Below are 21,401 nucleotides of genomic sequence, written 5' to 3' on the forward strand. Positions count from 1 at the left end.
CTCAATCTTCCCAGGAAGGTAAGTGCAGGACAGTAAGGAGGTATGAGAGACAGAGCACATGCACGTAACTTTTATCACCGTATATTGTTACACTTGTTCTGTTTTATTATTACTGTTAATCTCTTCCTGTCCTAATTTGTAAATTAGACCTTATGATATGTGTATGTGTATAGGGGAAAACGTGGTATATACAGGGTTCTCTACTATCCACGGATTTAGGCACGCACGTATCTCCCCAAGGCAAAGGGGGATGACTGTACGTGTAGCTTAACTGTTTATTTTATTTTATTTAAAGATTTATTTCTTTATTTGAGGGGGGAAGGAGGAGGGGCAGAGGGAGAGATGGAGACTCTCAAGACGACCCCCACTGACTGGGGCTCCATCCCCTGACCCTGACATCAAGACCTGAGCAGAAATCAAGAGTCAGATGCTTAACAGACAGGACCACCAGACGCTTCTTTTTCTTTCAATCGTGGTGGTCGAAGCTTTTGTAAATTGCATCCCCCCCACTGGCCGTTATTCATACGTATGAATGAAGTCGATTTCTGTGTAAGGATTTTGTATCCGCTAACTGCCTACAGTTTCTCCTTGTCCGTATCTCTTCATTGACTTTCCTGAAGTTCAAGGAATTCACCAAGCTATCTGCAGGTAGTCAGGGGCCGGCGGGCTGACGTCCCCTCCAATTTTTACATTGAAGTTCTTTGGCTTACCTGCTCACATTGACCGGTGAAAGCAATCACATCACTGTCATATGTACGTATACATCATTGCAGTAACGGGGGTGGGGGCATCGGAGCCCGGTATGGTTAGGGCTGCGTGAGTAATGAAGGCAGATACTAATAGAAGAGACTAGAATAAAAGCCGCTTCTTCCAAATACGTACATTTCAGCCTTCCACAGATTCATCCTCAAGAGCTAAACCACCACCAGACCACTGCACCTATTTTCATATATTTTTACTAGGAAAAGTCATTCACTTTTGATTGACTGGGACACTTGGACACTTGGAGATTTCCCTCTCACTCCCCTGTCTGGATTCCTCCGGGTGCGGTGATCTAAGGGAATGAGCGTGGTCCCATATTCTGGATCTGTGGTCGCGGCCATGTGCATGGGTCCGTCTCTAGCGTTACTCTCCTGGAGTTCCGTGGACCCTGAATCTATATAAACACGTGTACTTCGGATGTCCCCAGTTGCTGAGGATTTTCAGTTTCACACATAGTAAGGATTCAGAAACGTCACGCTGAAAATAAAGAAAAGATACAAATGAATGCCTTATACAGAAATCCATCTCCAAGCGTCCCAAGGGATGCTGATATAATGGGAAATCAGAACGCTGTCTTTCCTTCCTAACCAGTATTTTATTAGACATCCAGTCTCAGGGATAGGAAAACAGGTCCTGACAAGCACATGTCTTCCCAGTCCTTCATGAGAAGAACTGTGGCCCCAGGTGGGAGCCTGAGAGAGACATGGATAAATGATCACAGGTGAGAAACTTCACAGGTTCATTCATTTCTAACACACATATCGTTTCCAGCTCAGATGATCTCCGCATTGGCCAGGAAGGATCATCTACAACACACTTCTTTTTACATGGTAGGCAACACCTTCTAAGTCTTCCTGTACCTAATGACAAATAACGAAAATATATTTATTTCATCTACCTTAATGGCTTTCAGGGGTTTTTATGTTACCAGTTGGCACTTTTTCCCATTTCCTCTTCCTAACACTCCTCAATGTCAGGAAGAGAGGTTTGAGTCACATTGTCTGGCCTTTACTTTCTGTTCCCGAGTTCCTGTCTGCCTGCAGCCATCTCTGTAGGAGACAACCCAGTGACCGCCAAACCTAACAGCATCAAGGGAACCCAACAGGTAAGAGAAGGACCGAGAAAATGAATATAGTAAAAAATATATATATTTTACTATAGTTTTAATAAAGTTTATTTTATTTATATTATACTTATAGTATAGTATTATATATAGTATTATGTATGTATTATAATATAATACAGGTTACTATAGTTTACTATATTTAAAATATAGTAAATATATTTACTATAGTTTATTATATTCATTTATATATGTATATATATATACATATATATATGAGAAATGTGAAAATGAAAAAGAATCTGGCTTAGAACCTGCTCTGGTATTTGTTTTTTGGGGACATTAAAATTCATGTTGCTCTTGGAGCTAAAAATGGAAGTCGCACCTAGCCTTCTGTAGCTCACACTTTTGTCAAAATCATCCTCACACAACACGGCATCAGCAACACCCACAGACCCCCGACCCGTGGGGATGGAGTTCCTCATACCCCACGTTTTCTGGGCCCTCGGTACCTGGAGCTCGAATGTTTGAACAGTGCTTCCTGTTTTGTCATAGATGAACTGACCTAGGAAAATTTCTTCCCCATCACACTGTTTGGAGATGCCCTGTGAAGGAGAGCGACAGACAAGGGGGTTTTCATGAATGGATGCTCGGCTACATAAATGGAGAAGTTTGTCCGTCCAGGTAGCAACAACTCTCAAGACATCTTTGGCTGCCCGCCAGGAGCAAGGTGCTGCCCTGTACACCCAAGAGTTGTTTAGCTCAGCTTGTGAGGCAAGAGGAGGCTGACCGCAGGTCTGACTTGGATAGACAGATGATAGGGAGATAGATCGAGCAATCGATCAATAGATAGATACATAGAGAGACAGACAGACAGACAGATAGAGACAGGGAACTAGAGCATATCCCAGCACAGATCCTGGTTCAGTAACTGAATTTCAGTTGGCATACTTTGAATAAAATAAGCACAAAGTGAGGGGCGCCTGGGTGGCTCTGTCGGTGAAGCATCCCTCTCTCGATTTGGGCTCAGGGTCACACTTTGTGCTCAGACGGAATTTGCCTGTCCCTCTCCCTCCACCACTCCCCACCCCACTCACGCCCTCAAATAAATAAATAAATAAATAAATAAATAGAATCTTTAAAACATGCACACACAAAATGCATCCCCATGCTGACCCAAAGTTTTTCAAAATGATGTAAGTGTAATCCAATCGCCAGACTTCAAGAACACAAATAACTCCATCCAAAAAGTAAGGTTTTTGACTGAAAGAACTTCATGATATTTGTATGCTCTTTCCCTTGGGCTCCTTCCTTCTCTACCTTCAAAATGGAAGATTTTTGAGAGGGGACAGACCAGTGGAAATGAATTTATTTTGTGACTCTGAACTTTATCATTAGCTTCCTTGAATCATGGCAACACAGTAAACAAAGAGTTCATTGGTTCAACTGTTTGATAATGAAAATATTAACATGTAACCTTTATCATAAGTTTTTTTTTTTTTTAAGTAAGCTCTATGCCCAACCTAGGGCTTGAACTCATGACCCTAAGATCAAGAGTTGTAAGCTCTACCTACTGAGCCAGCCAGGTGCCCCCATCACAAATTTATTAAAAGAATTGGCTGCAACATGATTATATAATGCAGCCACAATTATAGATACAACATACAGCTCAAACCTCATACACAGCAGACCCTTGAACAACCTGGCTTCAACTGTGTGCGTGGGTCCGCACAAATGTGGATTTTTTGGATAAACACATGCTTTTCTTTCCTTTTTAAACATTTTATTTATTTGAGAGAGAGAATGAGATAGAGCGAGCATGGGGGGGAGGGGGTCAGAGGAAGAAAGAGACTCCGTGCTGAGCAGGGAGCCTGATGTGGGACTTGATCCTGGAACTCCAGGATCATGACTTGAGACAAAGGCAGACACTTAACTGACTGAGCCACCCAGGTGTCCTTCCTCCAGCTTACTTTAAGAATACAGCATCTAATATATATGACATGCAAAATATTATGTTCATCGACTGCTATCAGTAAGATTTAGGGGTCAACAGTAAGATGTTGGTAGTTAAGTTTTGGGGGGGTCAAGTGTAGGGGAGGGATTTCAACGGAATAGGAGGGAGTGACTGCTCTAATTCCTCTAACTTCAATTTTACCGGTTCATGAATTTGCTAATATAAGAGAAAAATGACGAGAATGGTTTTTATTGCCTGAAGGGTAACCCATAATTCCCCTATAATGAGCAACTGATACGTCTCTCTGAGATGGGGTTCAAGTGGCTCAAATCCAACTTTGTCTGTCTGTCAGCAGACACCCACTGTGGGTGGCAGCAGGTTTGCCTCAAAGGGTAGGGGGTTCCTTTCTGTCTTGTGACCCAGGATCATGCCATTTACAGGCACTCGAAGGGTGCACAAAGCAGACGGAGTGCTCATGCTTTAACCCCAAACCCCCCTCCAGATCAGGCCACCAAGGCAGAGAGCAACAGGGAACACCCGGGAACAGACACTAAGACGAAAAGGTCCGGAGTGAGCCGATCAGAGACTGGTAGAGTGGCCTGGAGCAAGAATAGATTATCCTGGTTGTAGGGGGACCAGCAGCATGCTGACACTGTCATTGCAAGTCCCAGAAGGGCAGACACGGGGCCACAGGCTGGGGGCTGGGCTTGGGGTTGCCAGGGGAGCCCATGTACCTATTGTCCCCGCAGGTGGTCGACCAAGCTAAAATCTGGGCACAAGTTTGCAGGATTCCTCAAGGGTCAACCTGCCCCCATCACACTCTGGGTGTTCCGGAGGAATCTGCCCAACCAGACCACCCACCTGGTGGCCACCACCTTGCACACACAGAGTTTGGCTGGTTTTCTACCCTTTGGCTCTTAAATGCAACAGACGAGCATCACCAGACACCAGAGAAAAGCACCTTTCCACAAACAGGGAATAGGACACGGGAGGGAGCTGGAGAACATGCAGCACAGCTCTCATTAATGTCCATTACCATCTTCGAAAGCTTGAGAGAAGATACTGCATCCATGGAGGAAGAAATTCAGACTCTAAAAAGAGGAGTTATTTGCAGAAAAAAATAAATCTTAGAATAATCATGACAGCAGAAATGAAAAATTCAACATAGGGGTCAGGATATAAGTTGGTAAAAATCTTTCAGAAGGTGGAACAAACAAAGAAGGAAAATTAGAGAGAAAAAGGTTGTTTAAATCTTAGATTAGGTGGTTAAGTCACATCCTCAGGGTGAGGACGTGAAGTCCGGTCAGATTGGAGCAGGAGGGCAGAGTGGGCCAGAGGGGAAGTTTTAAAAAATAAAATCAAGGAGAAACTTGGAAATGACCTGACAGGAAGGAACACAATGGCAGGACTTTAACCCTCCCGAAAACGAGGTGGGGGATGGTTTTGGGCTAGGAATGTAGAAAAGTAAGCAAATTCAATTGAAATGAGGCATTCGTTTTAACAAGAGGAACATCAATGTCTCACCCAAAGAAAATGTTATTCCAGTTTGCCGCAGGGTTCAATGAGAACACCTCCATGCACACAGTGACCGTGAAAACACGCATATTGACGGAGAGGAAGATACGCTGTCTAGATGTGTCCCAAACGTGACACTGGATTTACCCCATGACTTTATAATTCCACTCCAGGTATAGATCCAAGAGAAATGAGCATCAGTGTCCGCACAAAGACATGTACATGAATGTTCCCGGCAGCATTATTCCTAATAGTTAAGAAAGGAGAAACAGCTCAAACGCCCGTCTGCTGATAAGTGGGCATAGAAGACATATTCTAGCCACACCATGAAATTTTTATTATTCAGCAATTTCTTTTTATTTCTTTAAATGTTTAAGACTTTTAAAAAGATTACTTGAGAGAATGAGAGACGGGGGAGGGAGAGGCAGAACGTCGTAAGCAGACTCAATGCTGAACCCAGAGCCCGATGTGGGTCTCGATCTCATGACCCTGAGATAATGACGGGAGCCGAAACCAAGAGCAGGTGCCCTCATTAGTCAGCAATTTAAAAATAAAGTACGGAGCCATGTTATAGAGCACAGAGGAACCTCAAAGACGTGATGCTAAGTGGAAGAAGCCTTGCACAGAAGGCCACATATATGATTCCACTTAAATGACATGTCTGGAGTAGGCAGCATTGCAGAGACAAAATAGGTCAGTGGTGTGTGTAGGGGGGCCTGTGGGGCAGGCAGCAGGCTTGGCCATGAGAGCTGACAGCTCAGGAGGGCAAGTCTTCTTTGGGGAGCAACACAAACGTCCTAAGGTCGATCGTGGTAACGGATACACAACTCTGTGAATATACTAAGAGCCATGGATGGGAACACTTTAAGCGAATTGCTGGTGTGTGAATAATAGCTCAGTAAACTTGTCTTTTAAAGACAAGTAAGACCTAAACCCTGGGGGAGGATGGGAGAGCCGTGGACGAGGACTCCTCTTCATTTTTCGTCAGAGGATGTCAGTAGATGATAAGCAAAACAAAAAAAATTCAGGAAATAAATATAGGGACACTTGGTTAACTTAGGTGGTAGAGCACATGACTCACGATTTTGGGGATAATGAGTTCGAGTCCCACATCTGGCACGGAGATTACTTTCAAAAGAAGAAGTAACAGTAAAAGCAAATATGAAGGAGGGACGTGTACCCAAATGAGCAGCTAAAACTGGCGAGCAGAAGCTTCCAGAGAGTAGAAACCTGGGTGGGAGCCCTGGCACAAGGCACAAGAAAAAAGTGTTTAGTTATAAGCGTATGAGAATGCTGATTTTTAAATTGTGCACCAAAAAAAAAAAAAAAAAAAAAAAGTAAGTCATAGAAATCCTCCGGTCCAACCCTCTCTCTTTTGTAGATGACAAAGCAGAGGTCCCGGAAAGAAGGAAATTTCTTGCAGTGATAAAAATGGTTAGCTGCCCAGTGGTGGTGCCAGCCCAGCGTCTGATTCCTAGCCAACCCCCTCCTAGCATAATCCACTCTGAGGTGATTCCAACTCCCTCTCACATGGACGGAAAACTCCTTGGGTGCGCTGGAGATGTTTCCTGATGGAGACACCTTCTCCGAGATGTGCTCCATGGTGATAGCAGTTGGCATGATCCTCCCGGCAAGCTTGATTAGGACGTGGCCCTGGGAACCCGGGAAGGCCCAGCACTTCCCAGGGTGGACATCCGGCTGGAGAGAAAACACCGAGTTCACCATTACCACAGATCTTGCTTATGCCTGTAATATGAAAGCATTGAGTGGGGTACATACCACATGGGAAAACTGCCAAGGTACCCAAGGGTTTGGTTGTTCTCCCAGAGCACATTATGCTTCTATCACTCAAAGCCCTTCCTAATAGGATTATCTATTATAGGATTATATGATTTATTTACTATGCATCTTCTTTTATCCGTTCTACTTAGACTGTATGTTGCTACTTAGCCGGTTGGCATGAGTGTTGATGGTGTGCTGGTGATAAAGACAGTGATGGAGGTGATGATAGTGATGATGATAGTGATGATGGTGGTGGTGGAGATGATGGTGGTAATGATGGTGGTGGTGGAGGTATTGGTAGCAGTGATGGTGGTGATGGTGGAGGTGATGGTGGTGATGATGATGATGGGGGAGGTGATGGTGGTGATAGAGGTAGTGATGATGGTAGTGAAGGTGATGGTGGTTGTGATGGTGGTGGTGGTGGTGATGGTGGTGATGATGATGATGGTGATGGTGGTGGTGATGATGGTAGTGGAGGTGATGGTGGTAGAGACGATGGTGGTGGAGGTGATGTTGGTGATGGTGGTGGTGATAATGGTGGTGATGGTGATGGTGGTTGTCGTGATGGTGGTTGTCGTGATGGTGGTGGAGATGATGGTGGTGGTGGAGGTGACGATGGTGGTGGAGATGATGGTGGTGGTCAAAGCAATGGTGCTGGTAAGGAAGAAAATGTACCATGTTCTAGATCTAGAGTCTGCAATGAGATCTGCACGATTGTTCCTGAAGGTATTCCTCCCTTGGAAAAGGACATCAGGCTTGTAGACGGTAGTTAAGAGCAGCCCTACCATCTGCTGGTGTCTACTTAGAGTCTTCTGAATTGCACTCACATGTTGGTGGAAATCTTATTTGAAATTCTCTCCTGTTACACTTGGACTTTGGAGGAATGTGTCGGTCTGGAAAGAGTGGGGCACAGTGCTGACACTTAGGGGTGAGGATCTGGAACTAATATTTGCTGAAAGACTGAAGTTTTCAACAGAAAAGGGGCGGGGCACAGGCCCAGCTTCAGGAAGAGGTATGGAACGCAAACATCCTATTTAAGAAATAAACTAGCTTACTGATTTTAAAATAATAAAAACAATCAATAATTCATCAATTGTAGTTTACTGCTCATAAAATAAGAGATAATTTATATAGTTTGATGACTATTAAAATGCAAGTACAGGGGAGCCTGGGTGGCTCAGCTGGTTAAGCATCTGACTCTTGATTTCAGCTCAGGTCAGGATCTCAGGGTCGTGAGATTGATCCCGTCGGGCTCTGCCCTCAGCATGGAGTCTGCTTGGGATTCTCAATGTCTCTCTGTCTCTCCCTTCCCCCAAAATGAAATAATAAAATAAAATAAAATGCAAGGTGAGGGTTTCAGGTGCTGTGATAAATTCAGATGGTCTCGATTTTGAGTGTTAGTATCTTCATGATAAATAGGAACAGAATCCTCTGATACAAATGGATTCCTCTGAGTCTCACTTTTACCTGGAGAATAATATCTGGGGGCATTTCATAAGTTAAGAACCCGATCCTATGCCAGTAAAGTTTCGCTTTATTATTTTTGTAACTTTCCGACGTCCCAGCTTCAATGACAGAGGCCCCTGCAAAGACAAAAGAATTTGAAAAATAAAGAAGTACACGTCTCAAAACGCATCACTTCTGTTTTCACAGTGCTGTTGGACAAGCATTCCCAGGCGAACTGCAAATGAGGTGAGACTCACACTCGGGACTCAGCCGGGAGAGCACGGCGTCCCGCTCTCCCTGCGGCAGAGGATTTATCACTTCGGAACAACATTCTTGCTCCGTGTGGTTTCACAGCATTTCTGAAACCGGCATGGAGTGAATTCCAGAACTGATTCAGGGGTGCAAATAGGATGTGGGCTGTTTACTACCTAAACAGATGCACGGACGCCCACTTCTTAACAGCCCAACCTACTTAAAAGCAAAACAAAAAAAGCATAAAAAACACTATCAAGGGCGCCTGAGTGTCTCGGGCAGTGAAGCAGCCAACTGTTGGTTTTGGCTCAGGTCCCGATCTCTGCTTTTTGTATTTTGTCCAAATCTTTCAGCTGCGTGTACGCCGTGGGGCTCTCTCCATCTTGACCCAGCCAGAAGATGGCCCCATGTTTCATGCTCACATTTATTGAGAAACCATCACGTATCCTGCTCGTCCTTGTTCTACACAATCTCTGGATTTACCTTTGTCATCATGGATTTTTCGAGATGGAAGCCGCACGTGCATTCAATACAGAAGAGGAAAGAAAGCACAAGAAGGGTGTGTCCGAATGCCAGTACTTAAAAAGGAAAGAAAGAAAGAAAGAAAGAAAAAAGAAGATTCTCTGGTTCACTTCCCCATGTCATTTTTACTTAGATTTTGTTTATCTGAGAGAGAGAGAGAGAGACAGCATGAGTGGGAGGGAAAAAGGAAGAGGGAGAAAGAGAATCTCCAGCAGGCTCCCCACTGAGCAGGGAGCCTGATGTCAGACTTGATCTCAGGACCCTGGGATCATGATCTGAGCTGAAGGCAGACGCTTTACCGGCTGAGCCACCCAGGTGCCGCAATAAGTATGTTTTCTGAATACTAAATAAATAAATAAATAAATAGAAAGAGGGCCATCTGGCTGGCTCAGTCAGTCAAACATGCAACTCTTGATGTCTAGGTTGTGAGTTTAAGCCCCCCCATTGGGTGTAGAGATGACTTAAAAATCAAATCTTAAAAAAAAAAAACCAACTTTAAAAAATAGAAAATAAAATAAAGAGGCAGGGACGGTTTAGAGGCATGAACTCTTCAGTTTGTACTCACCTGCTGATTTAAGGGCATAGTCGGCCATCTGGACTTGGTCCTCTCTCAACTTTTTAAGGACATAGTTGACCAAGTTTGACATTTCCTGTGCAAATATCAAAAACAGTTCTGCGTTAACAGTCTCCCCCAACTGCTCAAGTTCTGACCATTCACTGTGTTACCTGGACCTGAAGGCCGTAATCTGCGAATTACCGACGGTGAACATTGAGGGAGCTGCGCTGAGCCAGTCGCTGAAGGAGGATTTCTAGTGCCCTCCACAGCGCTGCGGCATCGCCGATCTCCGGACCGCTGCAATGTGTCAGACACCCCCCAACCCAAGTCCCAGCAAGGTTGGACACAAGGCCCCTTTGGAATCCCTAACAACCTCCCGTCATGCTCTGCAGCAAGGCAGTCACACAGGGTTCTGTGTGCCACCTGCTGGGTCCCCCCTTCATTCGCATCCCTGCTTAGTAATTAGACTGGATCATTCTGTAAGTAGTTGGGCATCAGGCCGTTTACGTGGACTTCACCACTGCTTGTTCGGAACGCCTGAGGGGCTCAGTCGATGAAGTGTCTGCCTTCGGCTCGGGTCATGATCCCGGGGTCCTGGGATCCAGCAGGCTCCCTGCTCAGTGGGAGGCCTGCTTCCTCCTCTCCCACTCCCCCTGCTTGTGTTCCCTCTCTCACTGTGTGTGTGTGTCTCTCTCTCTGACAAATGAATAAATAAATAAAAGTCTTAGAAAAAAAAAGGGGGGGAGGGGAGAAGAGGAGGAGTGCGGGAGACGGGCAAGTGCAGCCAAGCTGACTGAATTCCAGCACCACCTTCCCTAATCGGGAGCTGATGAGGTCAAGGGCACTAGCTTCGGCTCCGTGAATAAAACTATTCTGCTCTGTAAGTATTTACAGGCTGCATTTCTGAATGTTTGTTTTACTGGAAAGTAAGATGGAATCGGCTATTGACTTGGGGGAGAGGGGACGTCCATCATACAGCAATGGTCATCTGTGTGACACAGCAGTGATAGAGAAGGGGTTCCCAGGCAAGCCTTGTCAAGGTAAGCTCCTGTCGGGGAGAATGGTCAGGAGGACACAGACACACAGCTGCCAGGACCTGAGTTTTCTGCTCCCAGAGCCGTGTGGTGCAACCCTTCCAGGCGACCTTACCTCGTCCGTGGCCTCCGGGGGCTCCTGGTCCCCGTCTCCATCCACGTTCCAGCTGTGGCTGTGTAGACCATCCTGCGTATCTCTAAGCAATGCCTTCAGAACATCTATTTGTTCAATTAAAAATAGAATTTCACGGAAGTTGTTCTCCAAAGTCTGGCTTTCCTTCCTGTAAAAGGAGACCCCCGATGTGAAGGGAGGGGAGTGGGCATCCTGCCATGCCCTGGGCTTCAGGAGTGGAGGAGGAAGAGGGGAGGGGCTTTATGTTGGAGCAGAGAGAGAGGGAGCTCAGAAAAGCCCCCTTGTCCAAAGCATCGCCTTTCACTCCCCCTGAAAAGCAAGGACATTCAGGGGAAGAAGCTTCCAGACGGTGTCCCAACTCTAGGGGTGCATTCTAGGCTGGGAAGTAGGGATCCTCTGACCTTGCACGTCCCTCATCCTTCCCTGGGGGCTCTGCTACCCTGACCAGAGGCTGCATGACTTCACAGCATGAAGCCTAAATCTCTAAGGGCCACCTTGTTGTCTTGCTTGGATTGGGGAACACCCTATATTTCCAGTAGGGTATGGAGCAGGGGTTTCTTCCTGAGCCCTGAGGTCTTAACGGATGAGGCTCAGGAAGGAGGGTGGCTGCAGGCTGTGTGGCTGGAGATTACAGATGGGGACCGTCATCTATCATGCTGACAGCAGGAGGGTGACAGCTGACTGCAGAACAGGTTGAAAATTACTGGTGGACCCAATGAGAAGATGTCAAGCCAGCAGGTGTTTCTTTAGGTTGAAAAATGGACGCACTATGCACCTAGTACTCCCCCCTGCTGCCCAATTTGTAAAACAGTACATGTTCAAGGTTTGGTGAATACAAAAATCCTCAGGAGATAAACACTGTTGCATTTCAGTGTGTTTGTAACAGTTTTTATCCCATGTGAAAAATGAGTAACAAAATAGAGATCCTGTTTGTGATCTGGTGTCCTGCTCTGCTTCCCAGGCACTAGATACATGTTATTATATATTTAATCATTAAATACATGCATTAGTCATATTATAGTTAGTTTGAAGGCTCCCTAATTCCCCATTACATGGATATTTTCCAATGTATTTAGCCATTGGTTTGTTTTTCTTCTCTAGGAAGTTTTCATTTTTTTAATTGTAACTAACCTTGAAAGCAGTGTGTATTTCCTTAAGGAAGTGGGAGTGGTTTTCATTTTATGGTTTTTAGAGAAGGATTCTGTTGCTGGAGTCCCAGCAGCAGCGCCCCACAGATCAGAGCGCGTCACTCACTTTAGAAGTTCTAGCTGCTCCTTGGGCATCCGGAGTCTGGCCTGGAAGAAACCAAGGGACTCAAATCATCCCGCATCCTGCCTGTCAAGCAGAGTTAGCATTCTTATTCGTAGAGGGGAAAGAAATCCCGTTTGCTCCCTGACAGACACGCATGACGGGGGAAGCCAAGCGTCCTCTAAGACATCTGCACGTCTGTCCTGGTTAGTTTGTGGGGACCGAGCCACCCCCAAAGCTGAAACTGACAGCTGGAGCATAAGAGGGGCTGCTTCTCAAGGTAGTGCAAGTGCTCAGTGCCCCTGAGACACAGAGAAGAGGTGGTGGGGGGGTTAGGTGGGAGAGAGGGAGGGAAGGGACAGAGCCGGGAGGAGAAGGGAGAGTGGGGGGGAGATGATAGGGGGATTGTGGGGGAGGGGACAGAGGGGATGAGGAGGAGGGAGGGAGGGGCCAGAGGGCCTTGCTGAGGCCTTAGGCTGTCCTTGTAAATACGAGGACCATCCTCTTTCTGCTTAACTGATGCATCTATGGCGGGATTCCATTAGCAGAAGAGCAGACACTGACCTAGGCTGACAGGTGTCTGACCTTGACCATCTCCGTGGGCAGGGATGGTGCCCCGACCAGGCCCAGAATGAGCAGGGGATGAGGCTGCTGCTGAGGGTGGAGGTGTCAGCGCAGAGGGGGAAACGGGGACCGGAACGGCAGGCCTGGATTCGGGCTGCAGCCCACGCGGCCTCTCTGCCTGGGCGCCAGCTCCTCTGCGTCCCCAGGTCCTCGGCCACGTGGCCTCCAGGCTCTCCCACAAATGTCTACAAACCCAGTAGCCTCCAACAGGAGAAAGGTACCCCCTTGGTCTCGGAGGCTGTGCTTTCCTCTGAAGCTGGGAGAGAGGGACCTTCTGCCTCCTGTTTCTTCCGGCGTCTGGTGGCTCCTGGCTCCCCGCGGGGGGCTGCCTGTGCCTGGCCTCCAGGCCTTTCTCTCTGGGCCCTTCAGGGACCCCTCTCACTGGCTCTGGGGCCCACCTGGGACATGCCGGACGATCTCCTCTTAGGACCCCTCATTGCATTTGACGAGACTCTCTTTCCACATCAAGGTGACGTGGGTTCTCAGGCGGGGACCTGGCTAGCTTTGGGGGGTCCCCTTCCAAACCAGTGACCATCCAAGTGCTGCCTGAGAAATAGTTTGCTGTCCTCCTTTGCTGACCAGTCTGCCCTTCTGTTTCAAAGACCTGCTCGCCTCTCCATTTGTCCTGCGGAAATTAGCTCTGTGCTTGCCTGAGGACCTTGGGCCTTAAGGAGCACAGTGTGGTGTGCAGTGAAGTGACACTGCTGGGCTTTTTTCTTTTCTTTTCTTTTCTTTTTTTAAAGAGAGACAGTGGGTGTGTGTGAGTTGCGGGGGTAGAGAAGAAGAGAATCTCAAGCAGGCTCTCCTCTGAGCAGGGAGCCCAACATGGGGCTCGATCCCAGGACCCTGAGTCATGACCTGAGCTGAAGGCAGACGCTTCACCGACAGCCACCCCGGCATCCCTAAAAATCTCAGGATGTAAAAAAATTATATTTTGTTCTGGCTTCTCCCGAATGGGTTTCAGGGGGCTTCCACCAGTGGAACAGAGACAGCACGAAAAGACCCAGGACAATACACTGGCGAGGAAATAAAAGGGAGAAGAGAAAGGGGATTGGGAGGTGAGATTGCCCTGCAGGTTGGGAGTCTTCCCTGCCGGGAAGCCGTCAGCTGTGGACCCCATGCTGGGTTCCAGCACCAGAGCCATGGAAGTGGGGGTTGACATGGGAAGCGGGGGTGACCAAAACTCACACCACGCACAGTGCCAAAAAAGCCAAAAATCAAAGGTGTAGGAGAAGCTGCATCGCACCACGCCTGTTGACGCCACCAGCACGGGGTCTCCTGAGAACTTTCTAGAGTCCCTCCCTGCAGGCGGTATCCTCCCCAAGAGCTCTCAGGGGCTAATCTTCTTGGGCTGGTCCCAAGTTTCGAGCACAGGCTTTGAGCCCAAGTGGGCGCACTGTGCTCTCCTTTTTCAGGCAACGTGGATGAGGTCCGGGGTTTCATGCCCTGCAACGTAGCTCCAGGAAGGTGCACTGGGACCAACCGATGCCCATGTTCACATGCACTGTGCGCAGTTGTGACTTCTTTTTTCCCTTAACAAAACTCCTGGGAGACGTCCTTGTCCTTATGTCCTTGTCCTGTGTCTTGCCCTGTGTCCCTGTACACACCCCGCGAGAGGATGGTTGAAGGTGTACTAGTTGCCGACTGTGTTCCGGGTTAGTAATCAAGCTCGCTGCTTCCTAGAGGGGCTCGATGTCAACCAACTGAGTGTTTGGAGCGGCTACATTGCAGTCACTGGCCCGATGCTCTTGACAGTGACCATATGGGGGGTGGGGCCGTGTGGCACGGGTCTGTAAACCCGCGTCCCCAGCAGTGGCCAATAGTTCAGACGGGCAGGCCCAGCCTTGGCACAACTTGGCACAACCCGGGTTTGAACTCAAGCCCCAGGCATACGAGTAATCTCTCTAATTGTCCTAAGCAGCTTCCTAACCTGTAAGTGGACTTATTAAGTAGGATTTAGTAATACTCTTGTGAAATCCTCATTTTGAGGAGAAACTGAAATGTGTATTTAATGTGCTTTGGATGTGGGGTGATTGCCCCATCCCCCCCACCCACAGTGAGGTGGAGGAGGCACAGCTAACTTCTTGAAAAGCAGGATTAACTTATTAAGGTTCAATATACAAAGGTCACCTAAAATCTGGGGATTGTTTATCTTTCTTGTAGGAGTTCATCCTAAGCGAAAAATGTGGTTTCTTCTAGAAGGGGACTCAACTCATCCCAGGCACGAGGTTCCATCCTATGACCTCATCACTTCCCAAAGCCCCTCCTCCACACCCCGGGAACGATTTCCACTGCGAGGACACCAACACTCAGTCTGTGGCATTCTGACCCTAGCCCCCCAAACTAAGGTCCTCTGCAAAATGCACTCATTCTATCCCAATAGCCTCCAAAGTCTTGGCTCATTCCAGCATGAACTGAAAACTCTAAAGTCCAGGGCCTCGGCTAAATAGCACCGAAGTCCATATGGTTAAGATCCCAGATAAAATTCATCCCAAAGCAAATTCCCCTCCAGCTGTGAGGCTAGGAAATCAAACAGGTGATATGCTAAGTACAGGCATGAGCCGGGAAGAGGACAGACATCCTCACTGCAAAAGAAAGAAAGAAACAGAGAAGACGAAAGGTTCCCAAACGTTCAGTCTATGGCAGGAGCCTGCCGGGATCAGAGGCTGGAGAGAGTTTGTAGGTCAAATTGTCGCTTCATCATAAAACCACTTAACAGGACTCTGGTCCCTGAACTATTTCTATCAGACATTCACATGCAAAACGAAGGTAACACACTACAAGTTGGAGCATATTGAATCTTAAAACAAGTGACATACAAAACGGTTTAACAAAACGCCACCTGGTAATTATAAAGCCTCGAACCGTATTCTGCAATTAGAGCGTAAAATTGTCTGGATTTGTGAGGAAACTCTGTTTCTTGAAGCCACATGTGATTGCCAAGTCCTGTGAAAGAAAAGGCCAACTCTGATGAGAGATTCTGTCTGCAACCATTTGTGATTTCCTACTTGTATTTCTTCTAAAGACTTTTAAGTCATCTCTACACCCACTGTGGGCTCGAACTCACAACACCGAGAGCAAGAGTTGCGAGCTCCACTGATGAAGCCAGCCGCCTGCCCTGACGTGCTACACGCACTGGTAAGAATTTCTCTAAGCACGAAGGATACATGTCCTCTTTAGAAGGATATCAGACCCTTGGACAACAAGATGGAAAATGGCAATATTGGGTGCTTAACAAAATCAGTTCTCCATTGAAATGTTCATATGCTGGCAAAGACCAGTAGGATCTACCTTCATTGGACTCTTAAATCTAATCCCAACCTTACAGCAACCAGAGGACTGAAGGACTGAAGGAAAGAGCAGATTATTGTTGTTAAGATTGTGATATTCCTGCTCCCTGCTTGCCATCCCTCCACGGTCCCACCATGGGGAGCATGGGGGGATGGGAGTGCACAGTGTTGGTGTAACTTGCTGGCTCCAGGCAGCTAATGCAGACTTGTTCTTAATCTACAGGACCTGGGAGTTTTGACCTGCCCGGTGTTCCCACTCCTTTGGGCTAGAAGGGTTTTCTGGGAGGCTGTGATATCTGTTGAAAGATTTAAGGACAGGGGTGCCCGGGTGGCTCCGTGGGTTAAGTGGCTGCCTTTGGCTCAGGTCATGATCTCAGGGTCCTGGGACAGAGCTCAGCAGAAGCCTGCTTCTCCTCTCCCTCTGCTCCTTGCTCTGCTCTCTCTCTCTCTCTCTGTGTCAAATAAGTAAATAAAGCCCTTAAAAAAAAAGATTTAAGGACATATATTGGCCTTCCTGACCTGGGCAAGGAATAGTGAACAGGGCAAGTGGCAGACTGCCCCGCAGCATGGGAAGGAGAAGTCAGAAGAAGTCCTTTGTGGGAACAGGGCTTGGAAGGGAAAGGGGGGGTGCATCATGCATGGCAGGAGCTGGGTGCATGCTCAGAAGAGATCACAGAGAAGATCCCAGGCTTGGTCTCAGGTGGCTCTTCGGGGTCTGTGTGAGCCAGGGGTGAAGGTTAAGGCAGAATCAAGACTCGGAGAGTCCTCATTCTCTCTCTCTCTCAATGACTCCAGGAAATCTGTCTGGTCCATAGCAGACCACTTAGAGAGCAAACAGTGATCATCAGTAAAAAATGACTATAGCCCCTCAACAAGGAGGAACAGTGATCCCTGAGAAAGGGGAAAAAACCTGATTTCCTGAGTTACCATATTAAAATATTGAAATGCCCCATTTCCAACCCAAAATTATAAGACACACAAAGAAACAAGCAAATATGACCCATTTAAAGAAAAACAAATGGATCAAAACCATCCGTGGGGGAAGTCCAAACCAATGGACATAACAGAGAGAATCTTCTTTTTTTTTTAAGTTTTATTTATTTATTGAGAGAGAGTATGTGTGTATGCATGCAGGGAGAGGGGAGAGGGAGGGGAGAAGCAGGCCTCTCCATGAGCACAGAGCCCAATGTGCAGCACCATCCCCTGACCCTGAGATCATGACCTGAGCCAAAGCCAAGAGTCGGATGCTTAATGGACTGAGCGCCCCAGGTTGGAGCCTTGATTTTGCTGGGCACTCTGTGCTTCAAGTCATCAATATATTAGAGCAATTTACCATGTGCTAGGGGGTGCGATGTGCGATGTTGGCAGTCAGAGGCCTGCAACAGCACGTTGAGCCATTTCTCCAGCCCCCTGGGGACAAGTGAGTCTTTCTTGCCATCTCCCTGTGACATTTTTGACTTTCTGAGTTTGCTCAGGAATTTCATCCCACGGAGATCCCCCTCCCCACAGAGAAACGTCCTGCAACCTGGCTTTGAGGACCTTACCTATAAGAAGAAGAGTCAGTATAGACACTGCACTTATGACAATCTTCCACGACTGGGTTAACCTACAGAGAAGAAAAGCAAAAACAATGTAAGGGTCCAGCGCCAAGAACCTGTACTTTGGACGTGAAACTGACCGCCTTAACCAAGTCCACAAACGTGCTCCTTCTGTGCTGAGTGTGAGAATAAGTTCACTTCCCAAGGGAGCTTTGGAATTGAGAGAAAACACTTTTGGCGGTGGTGTATTTACACACTCAAATGTCCTGTCCCTCACTGTCACACATGTTACATGGTTATGCTGGTGTTTATGTCTTGTGTATGCACTGGTGTTTTCATGTGTGCATAGATGCTTACGAAGGATAAAATGGAAAGGGTTATCTTTGGAGGTAGAAAGAGAAGAGGTTAGAGTCTGATTTTTGTGGAAATTAGGTATTAAAGGGCACCTGGGGGGCTCAGTTGGTTAAGTGTCCAACTCCTGGTTTTGGCTCAGGTCTTATTATTTTTTTTAAGATTTTATGTATTACACACACACACACACACACACACACACACAGCACAAGCAGGGGGAGGGGCAGAGGGAGACAGAGAAGCAGGCTCCTTGCTGAGCAGGGAGCCATATAGGGGGCTCCATCCCAGACCCTGAGATCATGACCTGAGCTGGAGGCAGACAATGGACTGGGCCATCCGGGAGCCCCATGGCTTAGGTCTTCATCTCAGGGTCATGAGATTAAGTCCTGCGATGGTTAAGTCCCTCTTAGAAAGAAAGAAAGAAAGAAAGAAAGAAAGAAAGAAAGAAAGATATTCAGCCAAGGAACTAAGGATGATTAACAACTATCTGATGAAGTTCTTTAAAAATCCTACACGCTTGCCCTTCACCTTTTCCTTGCTGTCTACCATCGACACAGAAAAGGACACAAATTCTACCGCCAGATTCCGCGACCTTCGTCGCAGGATGAACTTCGCAGGATGAACACACCCGCGTCAGCTCCGCAGGAATGAGCAAAATCCCCGCGCAGCCACTCTTGTGCCTCCATCAGACTGTTTCCTTTCCACCCCAAAGGTCACCTCTGTCCTGACCCAAAAGTTTTTCTCCATTCTTTGCCCTCAGAGGGAGGTGTATCTTGAAGCCACATCCTCTGCAAATACTATTTAGGGTCATGTGGGGGGTCCACTGCCTAAAGAGAGTTGTTGGAGGCAGCTCTACAGCGCAGGTGAGCCCTCGCCATGGGCTGCAGGAACTGAAAATGACCACATGCCCGTGTCAGGCAAAGGTACATCTGTTTTTTCCAGAAACCCTGGCTGTCAGCCTCTGCTTTTCCAAGCCCCTTGGATGCCTTTGCCCGGCCTGTGGGCCCCTGTCTTCAGCGGGGACCACCCTTCGCTACTTCTGCTCTGTCAGTCCAAAACCATCTTCCTGTATCGTGACAAATGACACAAAACGTTGTAGCCCTCGCTCCTTTGGGCAGTTTTGTTTCTGTGCAAGGGCTGTGCTGTCACTCGATGGCTCTTCGTGACTTTCATTTCTGCTTTCCCAGCAGGCGGCGGGGGTGGGGTATGGGGGGGGGCTGGGGTCTTTGCCCTGCCCCCTCGCTGCCCTGCCACCTCCTTGAAGCCAGTCCACACCCACTCAGACCACAGGACCGCAGTTATTGGCTCCAATGGGTGCCTACAAACCGTGCATCATTTGTCCCTCAAGGATGCCCTCAGCACTCACGGTCCAGGCTCCTAGACCAGGTAAAGACACAGAGAACCGACAACTGTCACCAACGGGAATGATCTGTAAACCCAGAGGGCACAGCAGTCACCTTGCCACTGCTGCGGTTCTGGTTCACAGTCCTTGTGGACCCTGGGCTGGAAGGAATCAAAGTGCCCCCCCACCCCCCACCCCCGCGTGGAAGGGAGACCCCGTGCCCAGTGGTCAAGAGACACCTGCCAGGAGACTGTTAGGAAATGACTTTCTCTTCAAAAGGAAAAAGCGTTCACTGGGTCCGTTCCCAAGTGAGCATCGCACACCCGGCTCGCGGCACTGCGAGGTGCACGGCCGTCCCTCCCCAGAGCGGCGTACCGGCTGGCCTCGGGGCTCCCGTCCTCCGCCAGCGGGATGTGAAGACTGGCGCTGCCGCCGGCTTCCTCCGAATGACCTGTCAAAGTCCTGGCGCCCCTCCTTGGCTTCGGCCTCCCGCTCATGTTCCCACACAAGGTAGCACAGAGCTGGAAGGAGGAAGAAGGGCGTCCCTGCGCTCTTCGCTATTTTAGGAAAAGCATGGCGCCCTCCGCAGAGGGCCTGCGTTGGCTTCTTGTCTTCTCCGGTGCTCCTCCTTAGAGGGGGGAACTATCTGTGGGCGAGCAGATCTGGACCTGCTGAGGACCCTTCTGTTGCATCACCCGCCGTGACACATCATAATGGGAACCCCCCGCCCGCCCCGGGTCAGGCGGTGCACCTGTGGCCACCTCTCCGCCCACACAACCTCATCCCGAGCACGTGTTCATGCTTTACCCTAACCCGTCTGAGGTCCCCTATACCTAGCTCCCCGCCGTCACCAGCCGGGGGGTTGCTAAAACACCACGGAGACCACGGGAGACCCCAAACCATCGCTCCCCAATGTCACTCCTGTCCCTTCCTTCCCACAGGGAACTATGATCCGGAAACCGACAGACGGAATTCCCACGAATTTTTCAATGTTCGATCACGATACATGTGTCCTTACAGAACACAACAGTGTGTGTTTGCTTTCCACCGAGATGCCTTCCTCCGTTTTCTCGCGTCGTCTTGGGACGTCTTCACTTGGGCGCGATCGCTTTCATGCCCACGCAGTCTCCGATGCTCGATTCCGTCACGTACACGTCGCGGTCGTCCACCTGCTCCCGCACGGATGCGTGCTCAGGCTGCTTTCAGGTCTCCAGCAACAGATGATAGCCGGCGCCCGTCCTTGTGCGTGTCTGGGGTCCACCCTTCGCCAGTCCACACCTAGGAGCGACTTTATTCTGTATATGTCCCGGGTGACAGCTTCGGAGCACGACCTCAGGGTGCTTGGAGCAGGCGCCTGCCGGTGGGGTGATGCGGTTTCCTCCTTGTTGGTTCCTCTTCATTCCTGCACGTAGGCGTGCACATGTCTGCGAGTGTCTGTGTGCGCACACGTCCCTCTGTGTGTGTCTGTGTGTATGCATATGTGTGTCTGCGTGTGTGTCCCTCTGTGTGCGTGTCTGTGTGCATGTGTGTTTGTGTGTCCGCACACGTGCGACTGTGCACGTCTGTGTGGTGGTTTGATCATTTTCCTCTTAGGGTCTTTAACATTTTCTCTCTCTCTTTGCTGTTCTTCAGTTTCTCTTTGATACACCGAAGTGGGACATTAGTTCCCATTGTTCCGATAGACGCGGCTACTTTAAAGGTCCATGTGGGTGCTCGTGCATCGCCTCATTTCTGGAATATTTCTCCCCCATCCGCTCTTCAAATGCTGCTTCTCTGCAGTCCCTCTGGTTTCTGGTGATGCTCACTTAGCGACACTGTGAATTCCTTTGGCTCCACTCTCCCCACAGCTCACAGCCCCGTCATAGTTAGGATTTTCATGTTTTATTTCCCTCTTTTTTATCTACGCTGGTTTCAGGGTGGTTCATAAGTGCTACTTTACAGTTCGCTGATCTACTCTTTGACCCTGTGAGGTCTTGGGATTTCCTCCCA

At 48.3% G+C, this 21,401-nt stretch overlaps 1 protein-coding gene across 5 annotated transcripts; it reads right to left on the bottom strand.

Annotated features, from left to right (window-relative positions):
* Positions 1-920: 920 nt before the first annotated feature.
* Positions 921-20,071, bottom strand: SUN3 (Sad1 and UNC84 domain containing 3). Of its 5 annotated transcripts, none has more exons than XM_032305772.1 (10): positions 19,788-20,071; positions 17,726-17,787; positions 15,734-15,837; positions 12,274-12,314; positions 11,002-11,167; positions 9,862-9,946; positions 8,544-8,659; positions 6,825-6,992; positions 2,338-2,430; positions 921-1,239 (listed from the first exon to the last, which is right to left on the bottom strand). In XM_032305772.1, exons 1-10 carry the CDS (start codon positions 19,907-19,909, stop codon positions 1,126-1,128), a joined length of 1,071 nt encoding a protein of 356 aa, XP_032161663.1. In that variant the 5' UTR covers positions 19,910-20,071; the 3' UTR covers positions 921-1,125. The 5 variants fall into 5 exon arrangements, 3 of the variants coding, with proteins under 3 accessions (XP_032161663.1, XP_032161662.1, XP_032161664.1); XM_032305771.1 differs by having other exon boundaries at positions 17,726-17,789; positions 19,736-20,071; XR_004277045.1 differs by lacking the exon at positions 921-1,239 and adding an exon at positions 6,376-6,537 and having other exon boundaries at positions 2,344-2,430; positions 17,726-17,789; positions 19,736-20,071.
* Between the last annotated feature and the right edge of the window lie 1,330 nt (positions 20,072-21,401).

Source organism: Mustela erminea, chromosome 11 (assembly GCF_009829155.1).
Source record: "Mustela erminea isolate mMusErm1 chromosome 11, mMusErm1.Pri, whole genome shotgun sequence".
Taxonomy (NCBI): Eukaryota; Metazoa; Chordata; class Mammalia; order Carnivora; family Mustelidae; genus Mustela; species Mustela erminea.